This window comes from Phlebotomus papatasi, chromosome 1 (genome assembly GCF_024763615.1).
Source record: "Phlebotomus papatasi isolate M1 chromosome 1, Ppap_2.1, whole genome shotgun sequence".
NCBI lineage: Eukaryota > Metazoa > Arthropoda > Insecta > Diptera > Psychodidae > Phlebotomus > Phlebotomus papatasi.
Genome location: NC_077222.1, coordinates 102,279,789 through 102,302,869, shown reverse-complemented (window position 1 = coordinate 102,302,869; position 23,081 = coordinate 102,279,789). Strand labels below are relative to the sequence as shown.

At 33.0% G+C, this 23,081-nt stretch overlaps 3 protein-coding genes across 3 annotated transcripts; 1 reads left to right on the top strand and 2 right to left on the bottom strand.

Moving 5' to 3' along the window:
* The first annotated feature begins 3,778 nt into the window (after positions 1-3,778).
* On the top strand, positions 3,779-4,629 carry LOC129809754 (uncharacterized). Its single transcript, XM_055859812.1, has 3 exons — positions 3,779-3,783; positions 3,985-4,419; positions 4,494-4,629. Exons 1-3 carry the CDS (start codon positions 3,779-3,781, stop codon positions 4,627-4,629), a joined length of 576 nt encoding a protein of 191 aa, XP_055715787.1.
* Positions 4,630-5,522: 893 nt separating this feature from the next.
* Positions 5,523-14,914, bottom strand: LOC129810179 (uncharacterized). Its single transcript, XM_055860497.1, has 4 exons — positions 14,648-14,914; positions 14,119-14,582; positions 13,933-14,055; positions 5,523-5,684 (listed from the first exon to the last, which is right to left on the bottom strand). The coding sequence occupies exons 1-4, from the start codon at positions 14,822-14,824 to the stop codon at positions 5,549-5,551; spliced, it is 900 nt and encodes a 299-aa protein (XP_055716472.1). The 5' UTR covers positions 14,825-14,914; the 3' UTR covers positions 5,523-5,548.
* Positions 14,915-21,407: 6,493 nt separating this feature from the next.
* LOC129810178 (uncharacterized) lies at positions 21,408-23,081 on the bottom strand. The gene is made up of 4 exons (XM_055860496.1): positions 22,322-23,081; positions 22,093-22,260; positions 21,915-22,022; positions 21,408-21,839 (listed from the first exon to the last, which is right to left on the bottom strand). The coding sequence occupies exons 1-4, from the start codon at positions 22,978-22,980 to the stop codon at positions 21,707-21,709; spliced, it is 1,068 nt and encodes a 355-aa protein (XP_055716471.1). The 5' UTR covers positions 22,981-23,081; the 3' UTR covers positions 21,408-21,706.

Here is a 23,081-nt window from a genome sequence, read left to right as displayed (position 1 = left end):
TCAAAAGCTTGAGTCGTCCGAAGGTAGCGCAATTTCCCGTACTGGATTCTTTATGGCATTTAACTCTAACGGCGTTATCACACTTGCACATTAAAATTTTAATGAAATTCACATTAATTGTCGCTTGTAAGCGTCCAAATATGTTATTTGTGTCTTTAAGTCACTTAATATTTGGGGTTTTTCTATTTATTGATAAAGAAGTGGACTTGGCTTGCAAAAATAAGTTTAAATTTAGCTAAAGCATAAATATTTTTCACATTAAAAAATTAAAGAGAAAATCGCACTAATTTTTCGCATTAATGCTATAAATCAATTTATATCAAATTTTGCGGGCCAAGTCTACCTTTTTATCAACAAATAGATCAAATTTTGAATATAAAATGATTCAAACACAGAAATTACACATTTGAACTCTCACCAGCGACAATTATTGTGAATCATATTAAAATTTTAATGTGCAAGTGTGATAACACAGTAAGATCTTTAAGGGATAAAAATGAGTTGTTACTCGCATCAGAATACTTTTCAATAACTAAATCACCGGGATATCTGTCCTATGTCATCTTTACAACACCGAGAAAAATGTGGATGGTAAAATTTACCATCCTCCATACAAAATTCTAATGGCCGGATAGTAAAAAAGTCACCCAGCAAACGCGATATTAAATTGGACTGTCAAAAATTGTAGAATCTATTGCATGGATAGTAAATTCTAATAGCCGGATGGTAAATTCTAATATCCCCGGATATTAGATTTTACTATCCGGATGGTAAATTTTACTGGCAGGATAGTAAATTTTACTAGCCGGATATTAGAATGAAAAATGTCGGAAAAATTTATTTTTCCTTATTTTCATTGATTTTTGGCCATTGTTTGAGGGCTTGGGGCCCTTCCTGGATGACATTCTCTGTATTTCAAGCCATTTTGGTGCGTGAAAATTGACGACTGCGCCGAGATTTGAACACGCGACCTTTGTGATGACAGTCAAACATCTTCCAACTGCGCCACGAATTGCTATAATGTATTCAAAGCATATCGGGAACCGTTGCATCGGCACCCACGATATTCCAAAATGACATTTTAACAGCAGGATGGCAAATTTTACTGGCTTGGATAGTAATTTCAATCGAAATTACTATCCTCCGTTAAAATTTACTGTCTTCCAGTTAAATTCTAACATCTAATATGCGGCCAGTAAAATTTACTTCCCGGATATTAGAATCTAAGAGAGGTCAAGGTAAAATCTAAATGAGGATAGTAGATTTTACCATCCGGCTATTAGAATTTACTATCCATAGGATAGTAAATTTTAAAATGTCAAGATGGTAGATTCTAAAGGAAAGTTTCTATGGAGGATGGTATTTTCTACTATCTTTTGAGATAGTAGAATTTAAAGACACGATTTGTAGAAAATACCATCCAAATTTTTCTCGGTGAAGGATACGAGTAATTCAACACAAGAGTTATTTTGTCCTCTAAATAGTAATACAAAATTATTTTCGTTTTTGGAAAACCAGTGTCCCACTCGTCCTTAAAAGATTAACTAATATACCGATTTTATTTTTAGTTAGATCGAGTCATTTCACTAAATATACAAAAAAAATCTCACTTAACAAATTGCTGATCTACAAAATTATATTAAAACTTATATAGGGTAAAGTGGTACAAGTTTGAGAATGGAACAAGTTGAATAGGGCTTTCTTTCTTGATAAATTTAGTACTTCATTTCTATTTGTATATTTTTAATGCTTTAGTTTATTTGGTTCCTTGTGCTTAAAAACAAATTTTGTACTGTATTTATCAAACAAAAAGCCATGTCCAATTTGTACCGGCGAATTGTCCAACTTGTTACACTATGTCCAACTTATATCACTTTACCCTAGTAGGGTTATCAGCCCGTAGGATGACACCTTGTCAATTTTTCTTGAAGGAGGTGGGGGAAAAAAGGAAAAAAAAGACTGTGCCAAATAATGTTGACCTGAGGAGACGGGGTCGTTGAAAACCGGAAGTTGATATCTCTCACCGTTTGGCCTCTTGTCGTGTAACAAGCTTTCAAACAAAGGAAAAATAGTTTTGAAAAGCATTTGAGAAAGATACATCAATTAAAGATACTTTAGCGACTCATGACCGATTATGTCCGATGTATCCGGATTGATAATTTCAAGATCTTTCAAAAACAAAACTCCAAATTTAAGTAAATCAGTTGAAAAATAGCCCCCCAATGTGCTTAAACTTTGATCATCGAAAATTCCACATCGAAATGTTTTTCGAATATAGGTGTATCAGGGCGAAAAATTAACTTTGACTACCTCCAAAACATATTTGGAAATGAAAAAAATATATAGAAGCGGTTTTCGAAATAATAAACTAAAAATATGGTTTTGGAGGAAAAGGAGTGAGGTGGGAGAGGAATAAAAAGAGACTGGTCTAGGTAATGTTGACTTATGGGGGTGTCGTCGAAGACCGGAAGTCGATAGTTGATATTTCTTACCGTTTCACCTCTAGCCGTGTCAAAAGCTTTCGAACAAAGAAAAAGATTTTTGAAAAATATTTGAGAAAGATACATCAATGAAGGATACTTTACCGACTCATGACCGATTAAGTCCGATGTATCCGAATTCTGATTGAAAATTTCAAGATCCTTCAAAAAATTCAACTTTAAAAATCCAAGAGGGTGGGGAAGGAAGAAAAGACTGGTGTAGATAATGTTGACTTAAGAGGGGTCGTCGAAGACCGGAAGTCGATATCTCTTCCCGTTTGCCCTCAAGTCGTGTCATAAGTTGAAAAAAAAGTGAATTATAATAACAGGTCTCTCTTTGAGTTTCAGCAATAAAATGTAAAATTGCAATTTGTGCTCCAAATCATTGAAGTACTCAAAGGGTTGAGGTTTAGCAAGACAGTTAATCGTTCAAGAAATAAACTAAATAGGGCAAGTGTGCCAAGTTTCGGCATAGTTGCATGCAAGCGTCAAGGTCTCAAGTTTGAAATGTAATATTTTAAATACAAATTGATTTTTTTATTCTTTCTTTTGTAATAGTGTTGCTTGGAACTTTGTAAAGAGTTTACCGTCTTTATTTACTCTAAAATCATTCTTAATACATTTTAAAATTAATAAAAATATAGACATAGCTTTGGTACCCTATTTCGGCCACCTTCATTCTCATAGTTCCTTTCCCTTCGGGAATTCTTCTAATATCTTTTTCACTTCATCTCGTTTGTCGAAGCTACATTTTTGTTATTCTTTTGCATTGTATAATCTCTAGAGTACGTAAAATCTAAAAGTTCATGGAAATTCGAGGAACAAAAAAGGTGGCCGAAATTGCAAGCTGGTCGGAATTTGGCACACTTACCCTAATAATTCAAATATTAATTTAAAATTCTGCATCAATGTAAGCACAAAATGCGTTCACATTTTTCAAATTGTACTGTATTTCCGTTGAAAAATTTATAATAAAGCAGTCTCAAATTTAATTAAGAATTTCAGTATCTAGAAAAATGAATAAACTTTAAGACAAGAGGATGAATAGCCAATACGGAGAATGGGGAATACCATTTTTTATAGACTGATCTAATGAAAGTTCACTAATTAATTTGTTCATAAACCTCAAGTCTCGTGATTCAACTTACTAATTGCAAGAATAAGAAATGGATCAGAGTAAAATTCCTGCTAAATGAAATCAACACTGTTGTGTCTGCTGTCCATTGACCCTTTTTACCGTACGATCTTCATTCAATTTAATTATCATAATTAGAGTCTTCCTCTATAAAGTCATTAGCATGAGGTAGGACTGATCAATGCAAATGCTGTTGACCATTCTTAGTGTTTATCGTGAGAATATTGGATAGCACAATCTGTATTCTATTGCATAGTACAAAGTCTTAGTCATCAGCATTAGGAAGATATTAATTAATTAATTTTGAAGAATGAAAAGGATATTTTTATTAATTGTTTTATTTGCTGTGATAACAAATGGACTTTCAAGTGACAGTGCAGAGGACAGTGAAATTCTGAGTCGTCAGAAGCGCTTTTTGTTAATCTTCAACAATGGAGGTCTGATAAAGGCTGTCATGGGAATATCCTGTCCAGTTATGTTCAATGACCGAACCAAGAGAACTCTCGGCATGTCATACAATTTCCAATCCCAATATCGATTTAACCCAAATTATACATCTCCGCTGGAACATCCGATTTTTACTGGACTCCAGCGGCGACTTAAGCGCCAAAAATCACTCAATAAAATAGCAATGTCCTCAGAAAAGGACGATTCGAGGAAGTTACTCTATTCTCTGCTTAAATTGACAATGGAAAGACGTGGAATTGATGGTGAACAGTGTCTGTTTCGGGCTATTTGTGAAGTGGCTGAAAGCTCATACAAGCACAATGGCCTTTTTGGTGAATTAATAGATCTCATTTTCACGTAAATCCTTTTGCCTAACTAATTCATTCCTCACACTTGACATATCATTAATTTTTCTCCACTTCTCTCTGCAGACCGCAAGAGGACGAGCTGGGACCGGAGTTTACGGCAGCACGTACCATCGGGCTTCGTGGTGGAAATTGTCAATCTTCATTCAGTAAATGTGCCCCCGGTGATGGACTATTGGACTCAATAAGTATGATTATGTAGGAAATTTGACTGTTTACATTCGTGGTTAGTAGTTCCATTTTATCCCAATTCCTTCAGCCGTTATTAACGATAAATTGTCAGCATGTGTTTATTTAAGAATTCATACCAACATCACATGGAAAACTGTATTTCTGAGCACAAGAAAATAAAGACATTTCCTCCCAAAATTGAAACCCCCCCAAAAACAGTTTCTATAGAGTCATCTCTGCTATCAGTTTAAGTGCTTCACATTTTGATGCAAGTTGCTATGAAGTGGATTAATTTAATGCTGTACTTCCTCATTTTAATGGGTGTCTGTCACTCCTTGATGAACACTTTAGACACTTCAAGACAGAAACGCTATCTTATATATCCTCCTAATGGTGGTTTAATTAAAATAGTTTTGGGCTTTAGTGCACCAATAATCCTAAGTAACAAGAGAAGTTTGAATTTAGCATATAACATACAAGGGCAGTTTCGTCTTCCCAACCAAGTCATTTGGTGGACTAATAAATTTGAAGGACTCAGCAGAATGTCCAAGAGACAATATCCGGAGATGCATGAAAAAGAGGATGAATCGAGAAAATTGGTTTATTTTATGCTCGAACGATTTAAGAATTGGTAATTTAACTTTATTGCTCTATTTTCAAAAAATTCCCCTTTATATGGTTGTTCAATTTTCAGGAATGGAAAGAATGGCAGAGAATGCGTCTTGAGAACTATCTGTGAAGTCTCTCAATCACCCATGGCTCCTTACAATGGGATGTTTGGCGAAATTATCGACAGTGTATTCATTCCGGGGACATCGAAAGTCGACCAGGAGTTTCATGATGCACAACTTGCTGGCACTAATGGGATCAATTGCCTGGATTTGTACAAAAATTGCCCCTTAGGGGATGGTTTTCTTGATTATTTTATCTTTTATTAAACAGTCGATTAGTTATATAATTTTTTCACTGGTTAGAATAAAGCTCAATATGCTTATTGGGCATTTTTCCTCATATAGAGAACAGTCTTCTTCCTCATGAGACATGGCTGCTTTGTAGTGGTCCTCAGGGTGTCCTTCGGACGGTAACCTGGTAAAAAAAATGAAATTAATACTGCGAGAGAAACGGACCGGAATTTTTTTTTAGTCATAAGTAACATAGTAAGAGACTTACTGTGTTATCACACCTGCACATTAAAATTTTAATATGATTCACATTAATTGTCGCTGGTGAGAGTCCAAATGTGTAATTTGTGTGTTTGAATCATTTTATATTCAAAATTTGATCTATTTGTTGATAAAAAGGTAGACTTGGCCCGCAAAAGTTGATATAAATTGATTTATAGCATTAATGCGAAAAATTAATGCGATTTTCTCTTTATTTTTTTAATGTGAAAAATATTTATGCTTTAGGTAAATATAAACTTATTTTTGCAGGCCAAGTTCATTTCTTTATCAATAAATAGAAAAACCCCAAATATTAAGTGACTCAAATACACAAACAACATATTTGGACGCTCACAAGCGGCAATTAATGTGAATCACATTAAAATTTTAATGTGCAAGTGTGATAACGCCGTTACACATTTCTACTAAATAATATTTAGCTTATTATCAATTTATTGATAATTAAGTGGTAATTATGTGTAAGTCACTTAGGCAAAATAAAAGAAATTCACATTATTCGAAGGCATGAACGTTCGAAGGGAGAGTACTTTCCCCTGTATTCGTGGTCAGGAAGTAACCAACACATTTTGGCAAATTTGGGCCGATCGGAGACATGAGATTTTGGTAAGATTATACTGGGTGATATTGTTCAGAACACCTAATAATAATCACAGAAGGAAGTGGGGCACCTTTGAATTAGGACATCTTCAAAATAGGGTTTTCTTGTTCTACTTTCAAACCGCTTCTTGGAAATTACAAGGGGTCAACTCACTTTTTTGCGATTTTGAGATTATAATGCACTTAGAAAGACAGTTTAATAAATTTTCAGATGATATAAGTCATTAAATTTCGTTATTAGAAAAGTTTTTCAAAATTTTAATCTTTTTGATTACTTGCATAATTTTGTTTGAAGCAAAGGAGCACAAAATATATTCATCGTTCAAATTTTTGTGAAACAGGGAACTAACTCAAGCAAGTTGATCCCTTGTAATTCTAATTTCAGCAAAAATTGCACATCATTTAGAGCGACAAGGAGCTAACTCATTAAAAAACATATTTTGAAAGGTAAAAATATAAAAGTTTCGATGGTTATATTAGTGATCATACAAATAGAAAAGAAATAAATTGATTTTGTTCAGTCATTAAATTGATATACTTATTTACACAAAGTTGAATCTCTCATGCTGTCTCCTGAAAAATGGCCGAAAATTAGTTGGTCCCTTGTAATTTCCCAGGAGCGAAATGAAACTAAGCCATAAAGGGAGATCGGGCTACTTTGAGCAATAGAGCTACATTTAATTCACAATTTTTCATATATTTCTAAACGAAATTATACCAGACTTAGACCTGAAGCTTAGCCATATATGGCTGCACTGCTTTTTGTATTCTTTGCTTTGCATTAGCAATACGGCAAGGTATTGGATCAGAGATATGACAGCAAGAAGAATCTTTTTAATGCCAAATTGACGACGATCTTTCTCCACGAGTTTATCTATTTATTTCTAGAAGCGATATAGGCCCTCTGGATCCTATTTTCTAATTTATTATCAATCAAGATTTTTTTTTGGAAAATTTTGACTTAGGATTTAATAATTAGGGGCAAATGATCTTTTAGATCCTGAAAAATCAATAAAATTTTTTGCTATGTAGGATTTTAAGGTCTTTGAGAGCTAGGTTGAACCTCAAATCTAAAGACAACTTCAGGCCTTATCAAAATTTAATTTAGTTCCAATTGTTTTGTAAAATTAAATTGTACACTTTGTAGCTCAGTTTCCTTTAGAAATATATTAGATGAGATCATATATTCTGTCTGTAGAAGAGGTAAAAAGTTTGGAGTGGTATATCTCAGCTCCTGATGAACATAATTGGATGAGTGAACTATTGTTGGAAAGCTTGGTTCATTAGCTTTCAGAATCTGGTATATGTAATTGGCTATGGGTAAATCATGGTCATCCAGAACCATTTATGTCGAAGAAGACACTTTTTGCAGCGTCATTTTTGACCATCTACTGCTGGGACCAGGAGTGACCCACAATTCTCGCACTTGGACTGTTCGTTAGAGGAACTCAAAGGGTATAATTTGTGGAAGAAACTTTTTTTTCGGACATCTTACTTTTTTTTATTCATCGACTTTTGCAAGAATTTTAAAATGTTAAACGCAAGGAAAAAATTACAGAAATTCTTCTATCCCATTTTCTGGACAAACTAATGAAGATATCGACTTGGAATGTTCTAAGTACCCCCCCATAAGTTGATCCAAGGAATCCAAATGTCACTTCAATTTCACCCCAACGTCTATGCTTCTCCTCCAGAAACCACTCTTTTAGGAATATCTCAAGAACCAGACCATCGATGCATTTCATTTTTGGATATGTTTTAGAGAGTGTCCTAGCGGACATTTCATCCATACATCTCAACGACGACCGACCTCTTCTTCTTGCACGTGCTAATAATCTGGTCAGAAGAGCAGAATTTCCTCTGATCAATTTTCTGTCCAAAAAGACAAAGTTAGCGACTTTTATTGTTCTGAGTACCCCCCAAAAGTCAATCTAAGGAATCGAAACAACACATGCATTTGCCTCTCATCCCACTCCTTCTCCTCCAGAAACCACTCTTTTGGGAATATCTCAAGAAATAAACCATCGATCCTTTTCATATTTGGATATGTTTTTGACATGGCCAAGGCGGACATTTCGTCCTCAGACACCAATATCATCCAGGAATTTATTCTTGGAATTTCCAGTGTTTAAACTTTTGTACCAGTGAATTTCAACATAAAAGAAATACTTAACCAAGTAAAAATTGAATAAGCTTGTAAAAAAATTTAAGATCTATCAAATAAACTACATTCTGTCTAAATCCGTTAAAAATACACTCCCTTACGCAGTCTATTAATTGGCCTTGGAAATTCCAAGAATAAATTTCTGGATGATATTGGTGTCTGAGGACGAAATGTCCGCCTTGGCCATGTCAAAAACATATCCAAATATGAAAAGGATCGATGGTTTATTTCTTGAGATATTCCCAAAAGAATGGTTTCTGGAGGAGAAGGAGTGGGATGAGAGGCAAATGCATGTGTTGTTTCGATTCCTTAGATTGACTTATGGGGGGGTACTCAGAACAATAAAAGTCACTAACTTTGTCTCTTTGGTCAGAAAATTGTTCAGAAGAAATTCTGCTCTTCTAACCAGATTATTAGCAAGTGCAAGAAGAAGAGGTCGGACGTCTTTGAGATGTATGAATGAAATGTCCGCCAGGATACTCTCTAAAACATATCCCAAAATGAAATGCATCGATGGTCTGGTTCTTGAGATATTCCTAAAGGAGTGATTTCTGGAGGGGAAGGATAGACGTGGGGATGAAATTGAAGTGACATTTGGATTCCTTGGATCAACTTATGGGGGGGTACTCAGAACATTCTAAGTCGATATCTTCATTAGTTTGTCCAGAAAATGGGATAGAAGAATTTCTGTAATTTTTTCCTTGCGTTTAACATTTTAAAATTCTTGCAAAAGTCGATGAATAAAAAAAAGTAAGATGTCCGAAAAAAAAGTTTCTTCTACAAGTTATACCCTTTGAGTTCCTCTAACGAACAGTCCAAGTGCGAGAATTGTGGGTCACTCCTGGTCCCAGCAGTAGATGGTCAAAAATGACGCTGCAAAAAGTGTCTTCTTCGACATAAATGGTTCTGGATGACCATGATTTACCCATAGCCAATTACATATACCAGATTCTGAAAGCTAATGAACCAAGCTTTCCAACAATAGTTCACTCATCCAATTATGTTCATCAGGAGCTGAGATATACCACTCCAAACTTTTTACCTCTTCTACTGACAGAATATATGATCTCATCTAATATGACAAAATCGTAACCCTATCTTCATTAAAAAATAGGAAAAAGCCTATTTTAATGGTGCCCAATTCAAAAGTATCCCACGTCCCCCTAGCATCGTTTAAGGATATTATTTTTCGAATTATTGCAGAAATATAAGGAATAATAACTCATTCACTTCTTTAATGACAAAGGTTTCTGATTTCTCAAGCGTAACGAAACAAAATTGTATTTCTCAAAACGATTTTCGAATAGTTGACAAGGTTTTATAAATATATAAGTTACCCTTTGTAGGTATAACAAATTAACATTCACAGGACCGTGAATTCTTATCAATGGTAAATTTTATAGTTCCTTATTCAGTTCGCCTTTGAAGTGGCGCACTGATAAAACATTTGAAATTTATATTTCTGTACATTATAATATCGTCAAAATTTGATAGTCTTGTTAGATATTCAATTAATGTGATAGTAATTAATTTTGTGCCTGAAACGTTCTCATTCTGAAATTTTAAAAAAAAAACATAGATTGGAACTATTTACTTGAAGGTACTATCAGTGGAGGTGTTATTGCTAAACACCTTGGTCAGTTTTTCTTTGACGGTTGTGTCAAAAATATGTAATACTGCAGATTTAAATATCATATACCCATCAACTATTTAAATCAGGAAAGCATTCTATTTACCCGCCTATTAATAAATAGGCCACGCCCTCTAAAGGTTTCTTAAGGAGATTAAGGTAAGTTAAAATCGTACTTGAACAATGGATTTTTTTAAATTAATTAAATTTGTATTTTTGGGAGAATTTATACAAGAAATTACCGTTCTTGGATTGTTTTACACCATGTAAATAAATCTTGCGAAAAGAACTCAGAATCTTAATTTTTGAAATAAATTAAATATTTCATTTATAATTTAATTTCCTGTACGGAAAATATATTTTTTAAATCTTTGTGAATTCCTCTTGGGGTCTTAGGGGAAGCATTCCTAATAAGGGTTTTTCAAGGGCAGAGGTTTAAAATCCTTTATAGAACGTAATTTTTAACTGAATGGTATGGCTTTTGGGCTCGTTGGAAAGGTCTTGGGATACCTGATGTAATTCCTATAATTAATTTTTATCCGAAATTCAATTATATTACTCCTAAGGCATTTTGGGCAATGCGACTTATAAATCGGTTCACATAGGTTGTGAATCTCTAATCTAATGGTCCGGTTATGAACCGATAAGTAATTTTTGTCTTAAACCTATGGGATATTTTGATATTTATGAGTCACTTCAAATCGGTTTAGAACCGCTAAATGGTAAATGTTGCGAAAGTACTTTTTAGGTATAGCCTCTAGATCACGAGTTCGAGCATTTTCCAAGGCCTGACACACCTTACCATCCCTATTTTTCTTTATTTCCAAAGAAAGAGCTCTATTATATAATAGAGATATAGATTACTAATATAGATTACCAATTAATAGTAATCCTCGTACTGCAAGGGTTAATCGATCCAATTAGATTGTGCAAGAAACTCGATTTAGATCTCAACAAACTAACCCCTAAAACACGCCCTAAATAGCTCCAAACAATTCTTTCTTATTTCCCACAATCTTTCTACTTTTTACACTCTGACTCCATGAAAACTATTATATATTGAAAATGTAAAGACAACTAAAATAAAAATATGGAATAAAAAATTCTTCAAAAAATAATAGTGCAATAAAAACTATGCTAATTTTATAAATCTTTAGTTGTTTCTTTTGTTTTCCCAAAAAATTTTGGAAAACTTAATGTGAAAAATGTGTTATTAAAGAAAAATTTGTAAAATGTATTCTTTCATTTTTATAACTTCGCTTTGAAAAAACGATTTGCAATGTCAAACGTTCAAAATGTTGCAAAATAATCCCCATAAAATTCAATTATCGATTGAAAAAATCAATGAGCTAGAAGAAAATTCCAACTTCCTTGTTGAATTTTACTGAGATTATTGCGCGTAATGGGGGGTGACTATCTTAATTAACTTTCCGATATCTTATTGGTTCATTTTTCAATCTGAAATTGAAACTAATAAATTCTGTTATTTCCATTGATTCATTTTCCAACCAAAAGTTGCATTTTATAACGATTACCGTTTGAAATTTCAACTGGAAGGATTCAAATAAGAAATTTCAGCTGGATTTTAATAGGGAACACTGGGGTAAAATTATCGAGTAAATAAAGTTTTATACCGTGTAAAATTTCTGAAAAAAAATGTAAGTGTCAGGCTGATTAATCCTTTAACGACGAGAAACTTTTTACGGACTAAAAATCAACAATAAAAATTAAACTGAGAAACATAATCAATGATAAGTCTTACATCTTTCCTTGGAAAGTCCAACAGAGTCTGATTTGGTGTATTTTGTGCTTTTATGAACGATAGGGACAAAAATAGCTCAAAAATTTAAGTAATTTTTCTGACAATACCAATGAATAATATTTTTCGCTTTAATGAAAAATATTACGTATGAGTATTGAAGTTTATATTGCCAAAAGGGTTTTGCTTAAAAAAAATTGGAAATAGGGTAAGTGTGCCAAATTTCGGCATAGTTGCATGCAAGCATCAAAGTTTCAAGTTTGAAATGTAATATTTTAAATTCAAATTGATTTTATTATTCTTTCTTCTTAAAGAGTGTTGCTTGAAAACTTGTAAAGAGTTTACCGTCTTTATTTACTCTAAAATCTTTCTTAATACATTTTAAAATGAATAAAAATATAGACATAGCTTTGGTGCCCTATTTCGGCCACCTTCATTCTCATAGTTCCTTGCCCTTCAGAAATTCTTCCAATATCTTTTTCACGTCATCTCGTTTGTCGAAGCTACATTATTTGTTATTTTTTTGCATTGTATAATCTCTAGAGTACGTAAAATCTAAAAGTTCATGGAAATTCTAGGAACAAAAAAGGTGGCCGAAATTGCAAGCTGGCCGGAATTAGGCACACTTACCCTATAAAAAATAAATAAAATCAATTATGAATTTGAGAATTCAAAAATTCAACATTTTTGAGCTTAAATATTTACTACATAGCAAATAGCTAGAGACTTGCAAAAAATATTCTGGATTGCTTCAACCTTCTACTTTACAATTTTGTACATATATAACAAAAAAATTACTTTAGTAGTCAGGAAAAATTATTTTTTTTATGGGACATCATCGGGACTGACTGATGCTTCCACCACGAGGCATCAATTGAGTGTCGAAAAAACACGCGAATAGCTCCAACCACAAAGCAAATGAAAACTCGCGGATTGTATCTTTCGGTAATGACTACACTCAACACAAAAAGGTCCTTTTCAGGACCGGCCCTTAGAATCAAGTCAATGTATATTAAGGGCCTGTCCACGAGCAAAAAAAATCTTCTTTGTGATGTTTGTGTACGATATTCCTTCTAATGCCCAACGCACAATAACTTTTGTTTAGTAAACATGTTTTTGACATTTCAATGAGAGTGAATGAGATCTAGATCTAGTCATCTCGCTCTATCTCATGGGAAATTTTGAAAACATGTTTATAAACAAAAGTTATTGTGCGCTGAGCATAAGGCAGGCAATAACATCCCACTATCTAATATTATGCATGGCTAATTCTGCCACTGTCTCCCCTACGTAAATAATTGTTTTGAAGGGGCGTGGCATATTTCGTGAGAGTAGATAGGGTGGATACCATATAGGATTTTTAACACAGATTGATGGTAACTCTAGAAGTGGGCGTGGTCTAAAATTTTACATGAGAGGTGCTTATAATGCAGTGCAGGTGTTACTTTCTAAATAATTTTCAAATAATTACAACATTGAGAGAAATCCGAAAAATTTGAAATAACATTCGGGAAAAGTTCATTTTTGCCTAAAGTTTTGATCCGAAATCGCTGTAAATATTATACTTTTTAGGTGTATTAGGGGTTGAAGTTACCCTTTTTATGTTAATTTTACCCTTAAAAAGGTGTAAAATTAACAATAAAAAATGTTGATATATTTTTACACCCAAAAATTGTTAAAGTTATGAGGAAAAAAAAGTAAATCGCACCCCCGTTGTTTTCTCTGTGAAGGGTTACAAGTAATAATATTTTAGTTCTATCAAGTAATATTTATACCACGTGGAAAATTTTATTGTTTTATAGAGTCAACACACTTTGTGGCGATCTTAAGACTTCTCAACAAATATTCAATTTGTGAACAAACTAAATTCCGACTTTCTTTAAAGATTCCACTTACAATTACTATAAGATTAATTAGTTATTTAATTGAAGTAATGATGAGGAGAATATGAACCACAGTGAAATGTGTTGACCCTAAAGGAATTTTGAGTTTTATCTTACGAGAACAGCACACGGAAGATGTCATGGAAGAGTGATTTTCCTTTAGGTAAAAGCCAATGTTGAGCTTCACAAATTGTTCTTAAAATGCACGAACGACCATCTAGTCCAATGTTGTGACCATTTCTGCAAATTAATCACAAAGTAGTAGATAAAATTAATTATTCTCCTCTTCTTTGTGGTTATTACATAAATTCTTCGATGCTCTTGTAGAGATTTCTTCGCTCCCGATGGCCATTGTGATGGTAATTGTCCTCCAGAGGTTTCCTAAAGGACTCTGAATGCCTCTTCTCACGAAATTTATTCCTTTTTCTACTTTTAGATGATGTCTGGTATTTACTATAGAGATGATTGTATCTGGACTTTGAGGGAAAAATGCCCTTATCACTCTTTCTCCGTATATTGTTGCTCAATAAATTGACAAAATGGTTTTGTGATTGTGGTTCATAATGCTCAAAAAAATCAAATTCGTTATGATGATCAACAGGTCCAACAGTTGGTTTTGCCGTGGTTATCGATACCACAGGCTTAGGATGCTTTTTCTGTGGTAGGACGACTTTATCTGGCAGAGGATAGTTAAAATCCGCTTCCATGACTATATTATGTCCACTTGGTGATGTAAACACGACGGCTTTTACCACGGACAGTGTGCACTGCAGGATGGTTTAAGGTTAATCGTGGGAGGATTAAACTTGTCATCAAGAACTGCACCACTTACTATAACTGTGGATCCTGGCAGAAAAATGAGATATCTCTTTTTCCGCGACACAATATCCGTGAATTTCATTGGATTTTCCGTACAATTAATGCAGGAACTATAGACAAATTCGATATAAACCAAAATGATGACAGTAATTATGAAATGCAGCGATTGCATTCGATAATTCACAGACATTTTATTGATAGACCAAAATGGGTTTAATTTTCCAGTGATTTAATTATTTAAAATTATTCTTTATTCACAAATGAAATAGTCACCAACTGAATCGTACATCACAATTAATACTGAATGTGATTCAGTAAAATAGCACTTTGTGCCATGAAAATACACAGAATGGAGTGTCAGTAATCATTAGTTAGAGTTAATTTGTTAATAGTGCTAATAGATAGAGACAATTAGTGCATTATTGGTATTATTAGCACATTTCTATCTACGAAATCTTCAAGTTTGAAATACCATAAATTTTAATTGTTTAATAATTTTTTAAAAAAAAATCCTGTTCTCACTGGAACTCAAGTTTATCACTGTTTAGAAACAATTCCAGAATACTGATTGGACATTTATCCCTGAAGAATAAATCGCATTGATGTTCCTCTAAATTCATGGCATTTCTATATTCTGCAGAAGTTATTGTTGTCATTGGAATGCTGAAATATTTGTATTTGCTAATTTTCTATTCATACAATAAACATGAAGAATTGCACACATAACTTACGTAAAGAGTATCCTGAATAAATCATGAAATAGGGATTTGCCCTTCGGTAGTAGAAAGTGTTGAGCTTCGCATATGGTTTTCAGAATGCAATGGCGGTTTATTGGTTTAAAATTGACTTTGTTGCTGAAAAAAAAATAGTAGATTCTTTCAAATAAATATAAAACCTTTGAAGTAGGTATTTATCTAATAGTGTATCAGTTTCGCATAATTTCATTGTTAGCTGGAGCTAAAATTGATAACACAGATAAATCAACAAGTACGAATTTATTATCATACCTATTTTGAGATCTTTTTTAATAATTCTATTTAGGGAAACTATGTCAAATTTCGGACAGTTTTAAATTTCGGCCACTTTGAGTGTAATTTCGACCAAGCAAATTAATTAATTAAAATTATAAAAACAATTTTCGAATAGTGATTTTTTTTTCTTTTAAAATGATGTTGTTTCACATAAGGTATAGTCACAAAAAATAACAATAATAATAATGGTGGCACAAGGTTCCATTGAGGAACTTAGGCCCTCCAGTAAGAGGAGTTAGGAACATCCACGCACGCATATCTCATGCATGTTAAAAAAAATAAAACAAAAACAATACACTCTTTATATAGCCCAAACTGTTGTACTCCGACAGGGGCATTAATTGTATAATAAACAAATAAAATAAAATAAATTCATTATTATTTTTCTCATACAAGAATGAAGTTGTTAGTTCCATGTCCCGTGGAATCAAGTGCAGTGAAGCTCACTGGAAGGTGTGAAATTTTAAAGCCATGTTCCTCAATTCGGCCGGCTAAATAAAAGAATAAAAAGAATTTTTCTCTTACAATTTTTTGTTTTCTTAAAATTACTATTCTTTAAAGGTTTTCTTTCTTTCTTTCTCAATATCCTTTTCTAGTCCGTAAAAACGTTACGGGCTTTTAAAATTTGAAAAATGGGTGGCCGACTAGAGGAACCCCAGGTGGCCGAGTAGAGAAACGCTTATATTGCAGTGGCCGAATTGAGGAACACACTACATTTTTAAAACATTTTAATTTTTTAATAATCTAAAATTATTTCATCTCCAAATAAAGTGTACAATCAGATGGACAAAGATCTATACTACAACTTAGGGTGAAAATTTGATCAAAACAGGCAAATTAAATGTCCTTTTACATAAGTTTTTCATAAAACCCATCCTTAAGTGGCCGACATACAGCCCCTTACCTTAGTCGAAATTCCACTCAAAGTGGCCGAAATATTGCCCAAAGCAATGTTTATGTTTTTATTCATTTTTCAATAATTTTAGTATTGATATTAAAGAAAATATAAAACTGCTCTTTCTTTGAGCTTGAGCAGTAACAATGATGATAAACTACATTTCGAACTTCCAAGCAACACTCCTGAAAAACAAGTAACAAAAGGTTTCAATATTATTTATTAAAAATACTATGCCGAAATTTGGAAAACTTCCACAAATTATATTTTTTTGGTACGGAAGGTAGAAAAAAAAATATCATCAGAAGAGCTTTACTTTTTTTAGAAAGTTTACCATCAAATGGCTGTAGATCAAGTAATTTTAGATATGGACATGCTTAGCAACCCCACAGCAATTGTCTTCCTCAGTGGGTTAATCAAAATCTTTTAAATGATTTGGAGTCGTCTTTCGTTCTCTTAGCACTACACATACCCACTAAAAACTTACTTTCTTCTTGAAATTTAAAATTCTTTAAAAAAAATTTAATTGACCCACTGAGAATGAGAAACACCTATACCGAGGGTCGAAAGCTTTGGGGAAAATTGAATTTTTTGATTTTGAGAAGAAGACGATCCTCTGACGATGATTGCAAGAAACCACAGACAATATACAACGGTATTGTATAAATGAGCAGTAAAAAGTTAAAATTGAGCAGTAACAAAAAAAATTGAAACAGTAATATTATTGTCTAAATTTTGGCAAACGGAAAACAAAGCGCTTTTCATTCTATCTGCAACAATTTTAAATGTTATAGGGGAAGTGTGCCAAATTTCGGCCACTTTGAGTGTAATTTCGGCCATGCAAATAAATTAATTAAAATTATGTTTCTAATCTTCGAATAGGCAATAAATTCATTTTGCTTTTAAATATTTATTCATTTTAGGATGTATTAACACATAGACCGTTAAATTTTAGGTATAATTTGAATTTAAATTGCGTTCTCAGTGTGGAAAGAGTCTTACAAAAAATGTGACAGATCGATTGTGTTTCCAGCAGTATTACGATTTGAAGTGAAGTGCAAAAGGTTTTCCTTCGATGTTTTTCATGAAAATTGATTAGTTTTCATTAAAGATTGTTTCTGTTTCTGTTAATAGTGAATCAATCTTTAAATTTCGGATAAAATTTCCCAGCTGGATCGTGTATTTCGCGTAAAAAACTATATATTTTATGAGCGTCTCTCCGGTGAGATAGTGTTGCCTATTCCGGCAAAATCTTTTGTTTTCCTAAATTTCTTATTCATTTTATGTTTTTTTTCTTCAATTTCTGAGGTCTACAATATCCAGAGAAAAAAAAACCATCGCTTCTATGAAAAAGATGATGTGGAAAGGCATTGGAAGAGTTCAGGAATGGCAAATTGCTACGGGAATCTGCGCATAAATTTGAGATGCTACTCTTCAGGTTTTCATGACAAATTACACGGAAGATCTCAGGGCTTGTGGGTCATGTAAACGTATTAAACTAAATATTAAACTCGTTCTGTTTGACGTTTTAAAATTTTCTATCCGTTGCGTCACAAAAGGTGGTCAGAGAAAAGGTGGCCGGTATTTCACTCAAAGTGGCCGGAATACTACCCAAAGCAATGTCCATATTATTATTAATTTTTCAATATTTTAGGAAGTGATTTAAAGAAAACAAAGATGATAAATTAGTTTTCAAGGTTCCACACAACCTTCCCGAAAAGGAAGTAACAAAAAATATCAATATGAATTAAAAATATTACATTTCAAACTTAGGACTTCGGTGCTTATATGCAACTATGCCGAAATTTGGCACACTTACCCTATATAAATTAGCCCCTTTTTGTAAAGATTTAAGGTGTCTACACATTGGGAACAATTCTTGTCAAAAATTGCTTTTTTGAAGGAAATTGCCTGCAGCGCTGTAAGCAGAAACGTCAAAATTCTGTCAAAAATGCAATTTTTGACGAAAATTGTTCCCAATGTGTAGAGGCTATTAAGTTTTATACTGACCATAATTAGATATTTTACTGATCATTTTTAATTTTTTACTGATCATTTTGAATTTTTTACTGCTCGTTTGTTTTTTTTCTGACATATACAACTACGTCAGATACAGTATTCGTACTTATCTGGGCTTATTACTAGTTTTCGTACTGTCTTCATGTCATCTAGAGGCTTGACATTAGAGAAAGCGACTTGATACCTTCAAAGGATATCTATACGTTAACGTAAAGAATGTAAGACCTTAATTTTCTTTTCTAAACTTCCCCTTCCCTCCAAATCCTTGTCTTTGGGATACTATATTTTTCGTATTCATATATGTAGACATTTTGCTAATTTATTAAATGCCCTTGAATCATTCCAAAAAAAACGAGATTAAAGCCAAATATTAAAAAGAAAGAATATATTTTATCAACCGATTTAGTGAAATTTGGATTCGCTGGGAAGGTTTTAGAATCCTTGACAACTCTTCTGATAAGGTCATCTTTCTATCTATCTATAGGTCTATCTTTCACACCTTACTTTTAAGAAGCTTCCGTAGAAAATACCCCTTGCGTTAAAGCCTTATGTAATGCCTTGGATGATGATTAATGCCTTTACGCTGAATTCCTTACGTCGTTACCCTACACTGAGAAAAAAAAGAGGGTGCGATTAACATTTTTTCCTCATAACATTAACACTTTTTAGGTGTAAAAATATATCAACATTTTTTAATGTTAATTTTACACCTTTTTAAGGGTAAAAAGGGTAAAATTAACATGTAAAAAGGATAACTTTAACCCCTAATACACCTAAAAAGGGTATTATTTACACCGATTTCGGATCAATACTGCAGGGTAAAATTAACATTTCTGGAATGTTAATTTAACTTATTCGGATCTCTCTCAGTGTATATCAAACGGAAAGTGTGAACTTATTGTTGCTGGTTATGACTCATTAGTTAACTTTTGATTTCTATTTTTAATTTTAAAGTTACTTGCAAATGATTAATACTCTAAATGCTTCGATAATTATAAGGATGAACGTCACAAAATGGTAAAAATATTATTCATTTTGTATTCTTCGTTTTTTTTAATGATCATTTTTTCATAGTTCAGGTTATTTCTAAATATATTAGATAAATGTATTATTGTAACATAAAGAGAAGCTTAACCCATTCCTTACCATGGTATTATACATCATACGCAAATTGAGTAATTTTAGATGATTTATTCCAGGGCAATTGATATTCGAATTTCTGTCGGGAATGGATTTTTAGTTACTTTAGTCCTTCAATTACTTGGAAAAAATAGCCCGACAGAGATGGGAATACATTTTTTTGTCCGTTTCTCACTTCTCGGAAAGTCATGCAAAATTTTTGCTCAAAATGGCGGACGGAAAATACGACATCCCGTCGAATTTGTTAAAATTAGCCTTGTTCTTCTTTCCTGATTTGAATTCTGGTTGCCAATGTGTTTTCTTGGATAGTTACTCTATCTAAATCAATAGAGTTTGTAATGAATTAATGTACAGAATTTAAATTCAGTGACTGTTAAGACGCGTGTTTGATGCCGGCTCTCCGCGCCCCCATAATAGGTAAAATTTTTTTCTTTTCATAAAATTCATCTATTAATCTGTAGGAAACTAATCCCAAATTATGAATATTCTATCTCAAGTATTTCTGGTACATTGACTGAATGGGTTAAACTATCTCCAACAAAATTTAAGCTCACCAAAAAGCTTAGGCTTAATTACGTTACGAAGAATAATCCTAAATCCCAATTGTTCTTCATGGCTAAGTCAAAATCCTCATTTTTTCGAATTTTTAGATATGGCCATAAATGGTGAATAGAATGGCCAAATGTGGTGCTTTGATGTTGTGGGTTTTATTCGTACTACGTAATATCCTAAACCACTTTTGAATATCCGCCTATCTTTGAATTAGTTACCAGGAGAAAGTGTTCATGCTTCGTACGATCCCGAGCTTCATAATTATTAATTTTTTTCCTATGTTTCTCAATAATTGTGACTCATCGTATCCATGTTTTGAAAACTAGAGGAAAGTAGTTTTTTAAATATATTACAGAGTCACATTTATTGAGAAACATAGGAAAAAATTAGTCATTACGAAGCTTGAAATCGTACGAAGCATGGGTACTTTCCCCTTATTCATCAGTAACTGATACACTCTCCCTTATAAAAACAAATATTATTACTTACATCATATTTTCAATACTGCGATAGAAATCTCTTCTCTCACGATAAGATCTCCGCTGCCTGAATTCATCATATTCATCTTGGTAAGGATTCATTAGATCAGAAACTTTAGTGATATCATTTTCAAATTGATATTCAAAACCGCCAATGGAATTATTCTGTGCTGCGGTACTTCTAGTAAACTTATTTACAGGACTCCATGTATTCCATGCAAATTTCGAAGGATTTGTCCAACTAATCACTTCCTTCTGCATCACAGCAGGTTTTTTGGTGGTTTTTCTATTTTTGGTCCAAAATTTCTTCTGCTTCTTCATGTAGAATCCTGCATCGGGCAGTGGATAGACAAATTCCATTTCAGATATCGTATTGTAGCCAGTTGGTTCGGAGAAAATAATTGCTTTAACCATTGAGAAAATGCACTAGAATGGATGTAGATTGGTGGGTGACACTTTTCACTTTGGGTTTTTTAAATTTAGAATGCCTTACCGCTACACCAGCTTTGGGAGGGAATAGTAGAAATCTCTTTTTTCGTGCTAAAAGTCTATCAAGTCCTGAAGGATACTTCGATGAGGCTGTATGGGAATTTACTGAGAGACTTGATAGGGGTAGGAGGATTAAATTCAGGAAAATTAAGAGAAAAATTATGTTCATGGTGCGGATAATTTTATTTTGTAGATCTCGTTGGATGCACAATTTCGAATGATATACCATAAATTTTATGTACTGCTGAGAATTTAAATATTCTGAATAGTAAATTGAAAATAATATCTAATGTAAATATTGTGTACTGAGCCATAAAGCCCTACGTGTTATTGTAAATATATATTGCTAATAGGATTAATGGCAAACATTTAGCTTAATGTGAATTCTATAAATGGATCATGTGGTCTCATGGATTATTCACTATTTATTTTAATAATAATATTTATCGTGTCATATTCTTGGTTGTTTATTTAACAAATTCAGATGCCCAGAAACTGCTTTTGCAGATGGAATACGTCTCAGTACAGTCATTCACTTCATGATGAGCTTTCATGTAATCTCTTATATCATTTTCTCCAACAAGATCGAGTTTGGGAAGCCTGTAGTACAAATAAAAAATTAAATGTTGTTGTTTTATTTAAGAATTTTGAGTGAATTATCTTGTTAAAATGTACCGAAAAATGCTTTTAAGAATGGCTCCAATGAAAGTGTTTGGCAAATCTTTGTTATTTCGAGACTCACAGAGGGATTTTAGAACACATCCCCTTCCGGATATTCCTTTGCTGAAATTTAAAAACATATTTTTAAAATTGTTTTAACGTATTTTTAAAATTGAAAAATAAGGGGTCATACTCTTCCAGATATCTCTCTATGCTACCATAGAGTTGTTGCCTTGTCGAAATGTGGTAGATTTTGTGGAGTTCAGCTTCATCATCATCATCATCGTCATCCTTGATACTTCTTTTCCCAAAAACAGGTTGAATTAAGTGCTTTCGATGAGGTAACTTTCTGCTAAAGCTCCTGTTGTATAAAACTTTATTCTCAAGACTGTCTAAGTGATTAAGTAATTTTAATTCATCACCTATTAATATTCTCCTTCTTTGTGTTCTTGGGGATCGATGCAGCAGCATACTGATTAGCTAACATTTTGATATAATTAAATTTCTTATCTTCATTGCCATAATTATTGCGATTTCCACTGAAATAGTAGTTAAACTTATCGCTAGTTATCCAAGGATTGGGTCTATTGTTCTCGTAGTATATCTGTGGTGGATCCTTTCGCCTAATCTCATACTGAACACTTGAGGGAAGTTGTGGCTTATCCAGATAATATAGATTGTGTTTATTTTCACTTTTGTAGAGCTTTTTCCAATCGATATTCGACGTATATGTTATATGTTTGATATTATCAGATTTGGATGTATTATCATTCTTAAGCACTTTAAATTTATTCCGGAAATCCTCAGCCAATTCACTAAAGGGTTTCGATGGCAATTCATAGGCAATAGCAACTGTTACACCAACTGTAAAAACTAAGGGTAGGGCAACTGTAGGGATAGTTTGATCATAGATAACTTGCAGGGAACTCCCTTCAGGAAAGGTTAAATAGCGCTTTCTTCTGATTAACTTTCTATTGGTATCATTTTGGCACTCAACACAATTTACCAGTCCAACGATCAAATAGAGAATAACCCATAATTGACATTTCTTCACTATTGTCTTTCCCTTGGTCATCATCATCCAATAAATGTTGGAAGAACTATATCACCAAAAATTTATTATTCACAGAGACCCCACCAAAAAGTCACAAGTCATAACTAATAACTCTTCCACCATCAACT

Coding starts and splice junctions, on each gene's coding strand:
- LOC129810179 (XM_055860497.1), bottom strand. CDS start 14,824: ATGTCTGTGAATTATCGAATGCAATCGCTGCATTTCATAATTACTGTC. Junction 14,056..14,118: donor AAGAGCATCGAAGAATTTAT/GTAATAACCACA, acceptor ATTAATTTGCAG/AAATGGTCACAACATTGGAC. Junction 5,685..13,932: donor ATCTTCCGTGTGCTGTTCTC/GTAAGATAAAAC, acceptor TTTTTTTACCAG/GTTACCGTCCGAAGGACACC.
- LOC129809754 (XM_055859812.1), top strand. Junction 4,420..4,493: donor TTAATAGATCTCATTTTCAC/GTAAATCCTTTT, acceptor TTCTCTCTGCAG/ACCGCAAGAGGACGAGCTGG.
- LOC129810178 (XM_055860496.1), bottom strand. CDS start 22,980: ATGATGATGACCAAGGGAAAGACAATAGTGAAGAAATGTCAATTATGG. Junction 22,261..22,321: donor AAGAAGGAGAATATTAATAG/GTGATGAATTAA, acceptor TTTATACAACAG/GAGCTTTAGCAGAAAGTTAC. Junction 22,023..22,092: donor ATAGAGAGATATCTGGAAGA/GTATGACCCCTT, acceptor TTTAAATTTCAG/CAAAGGAATATCCGGAAGGG.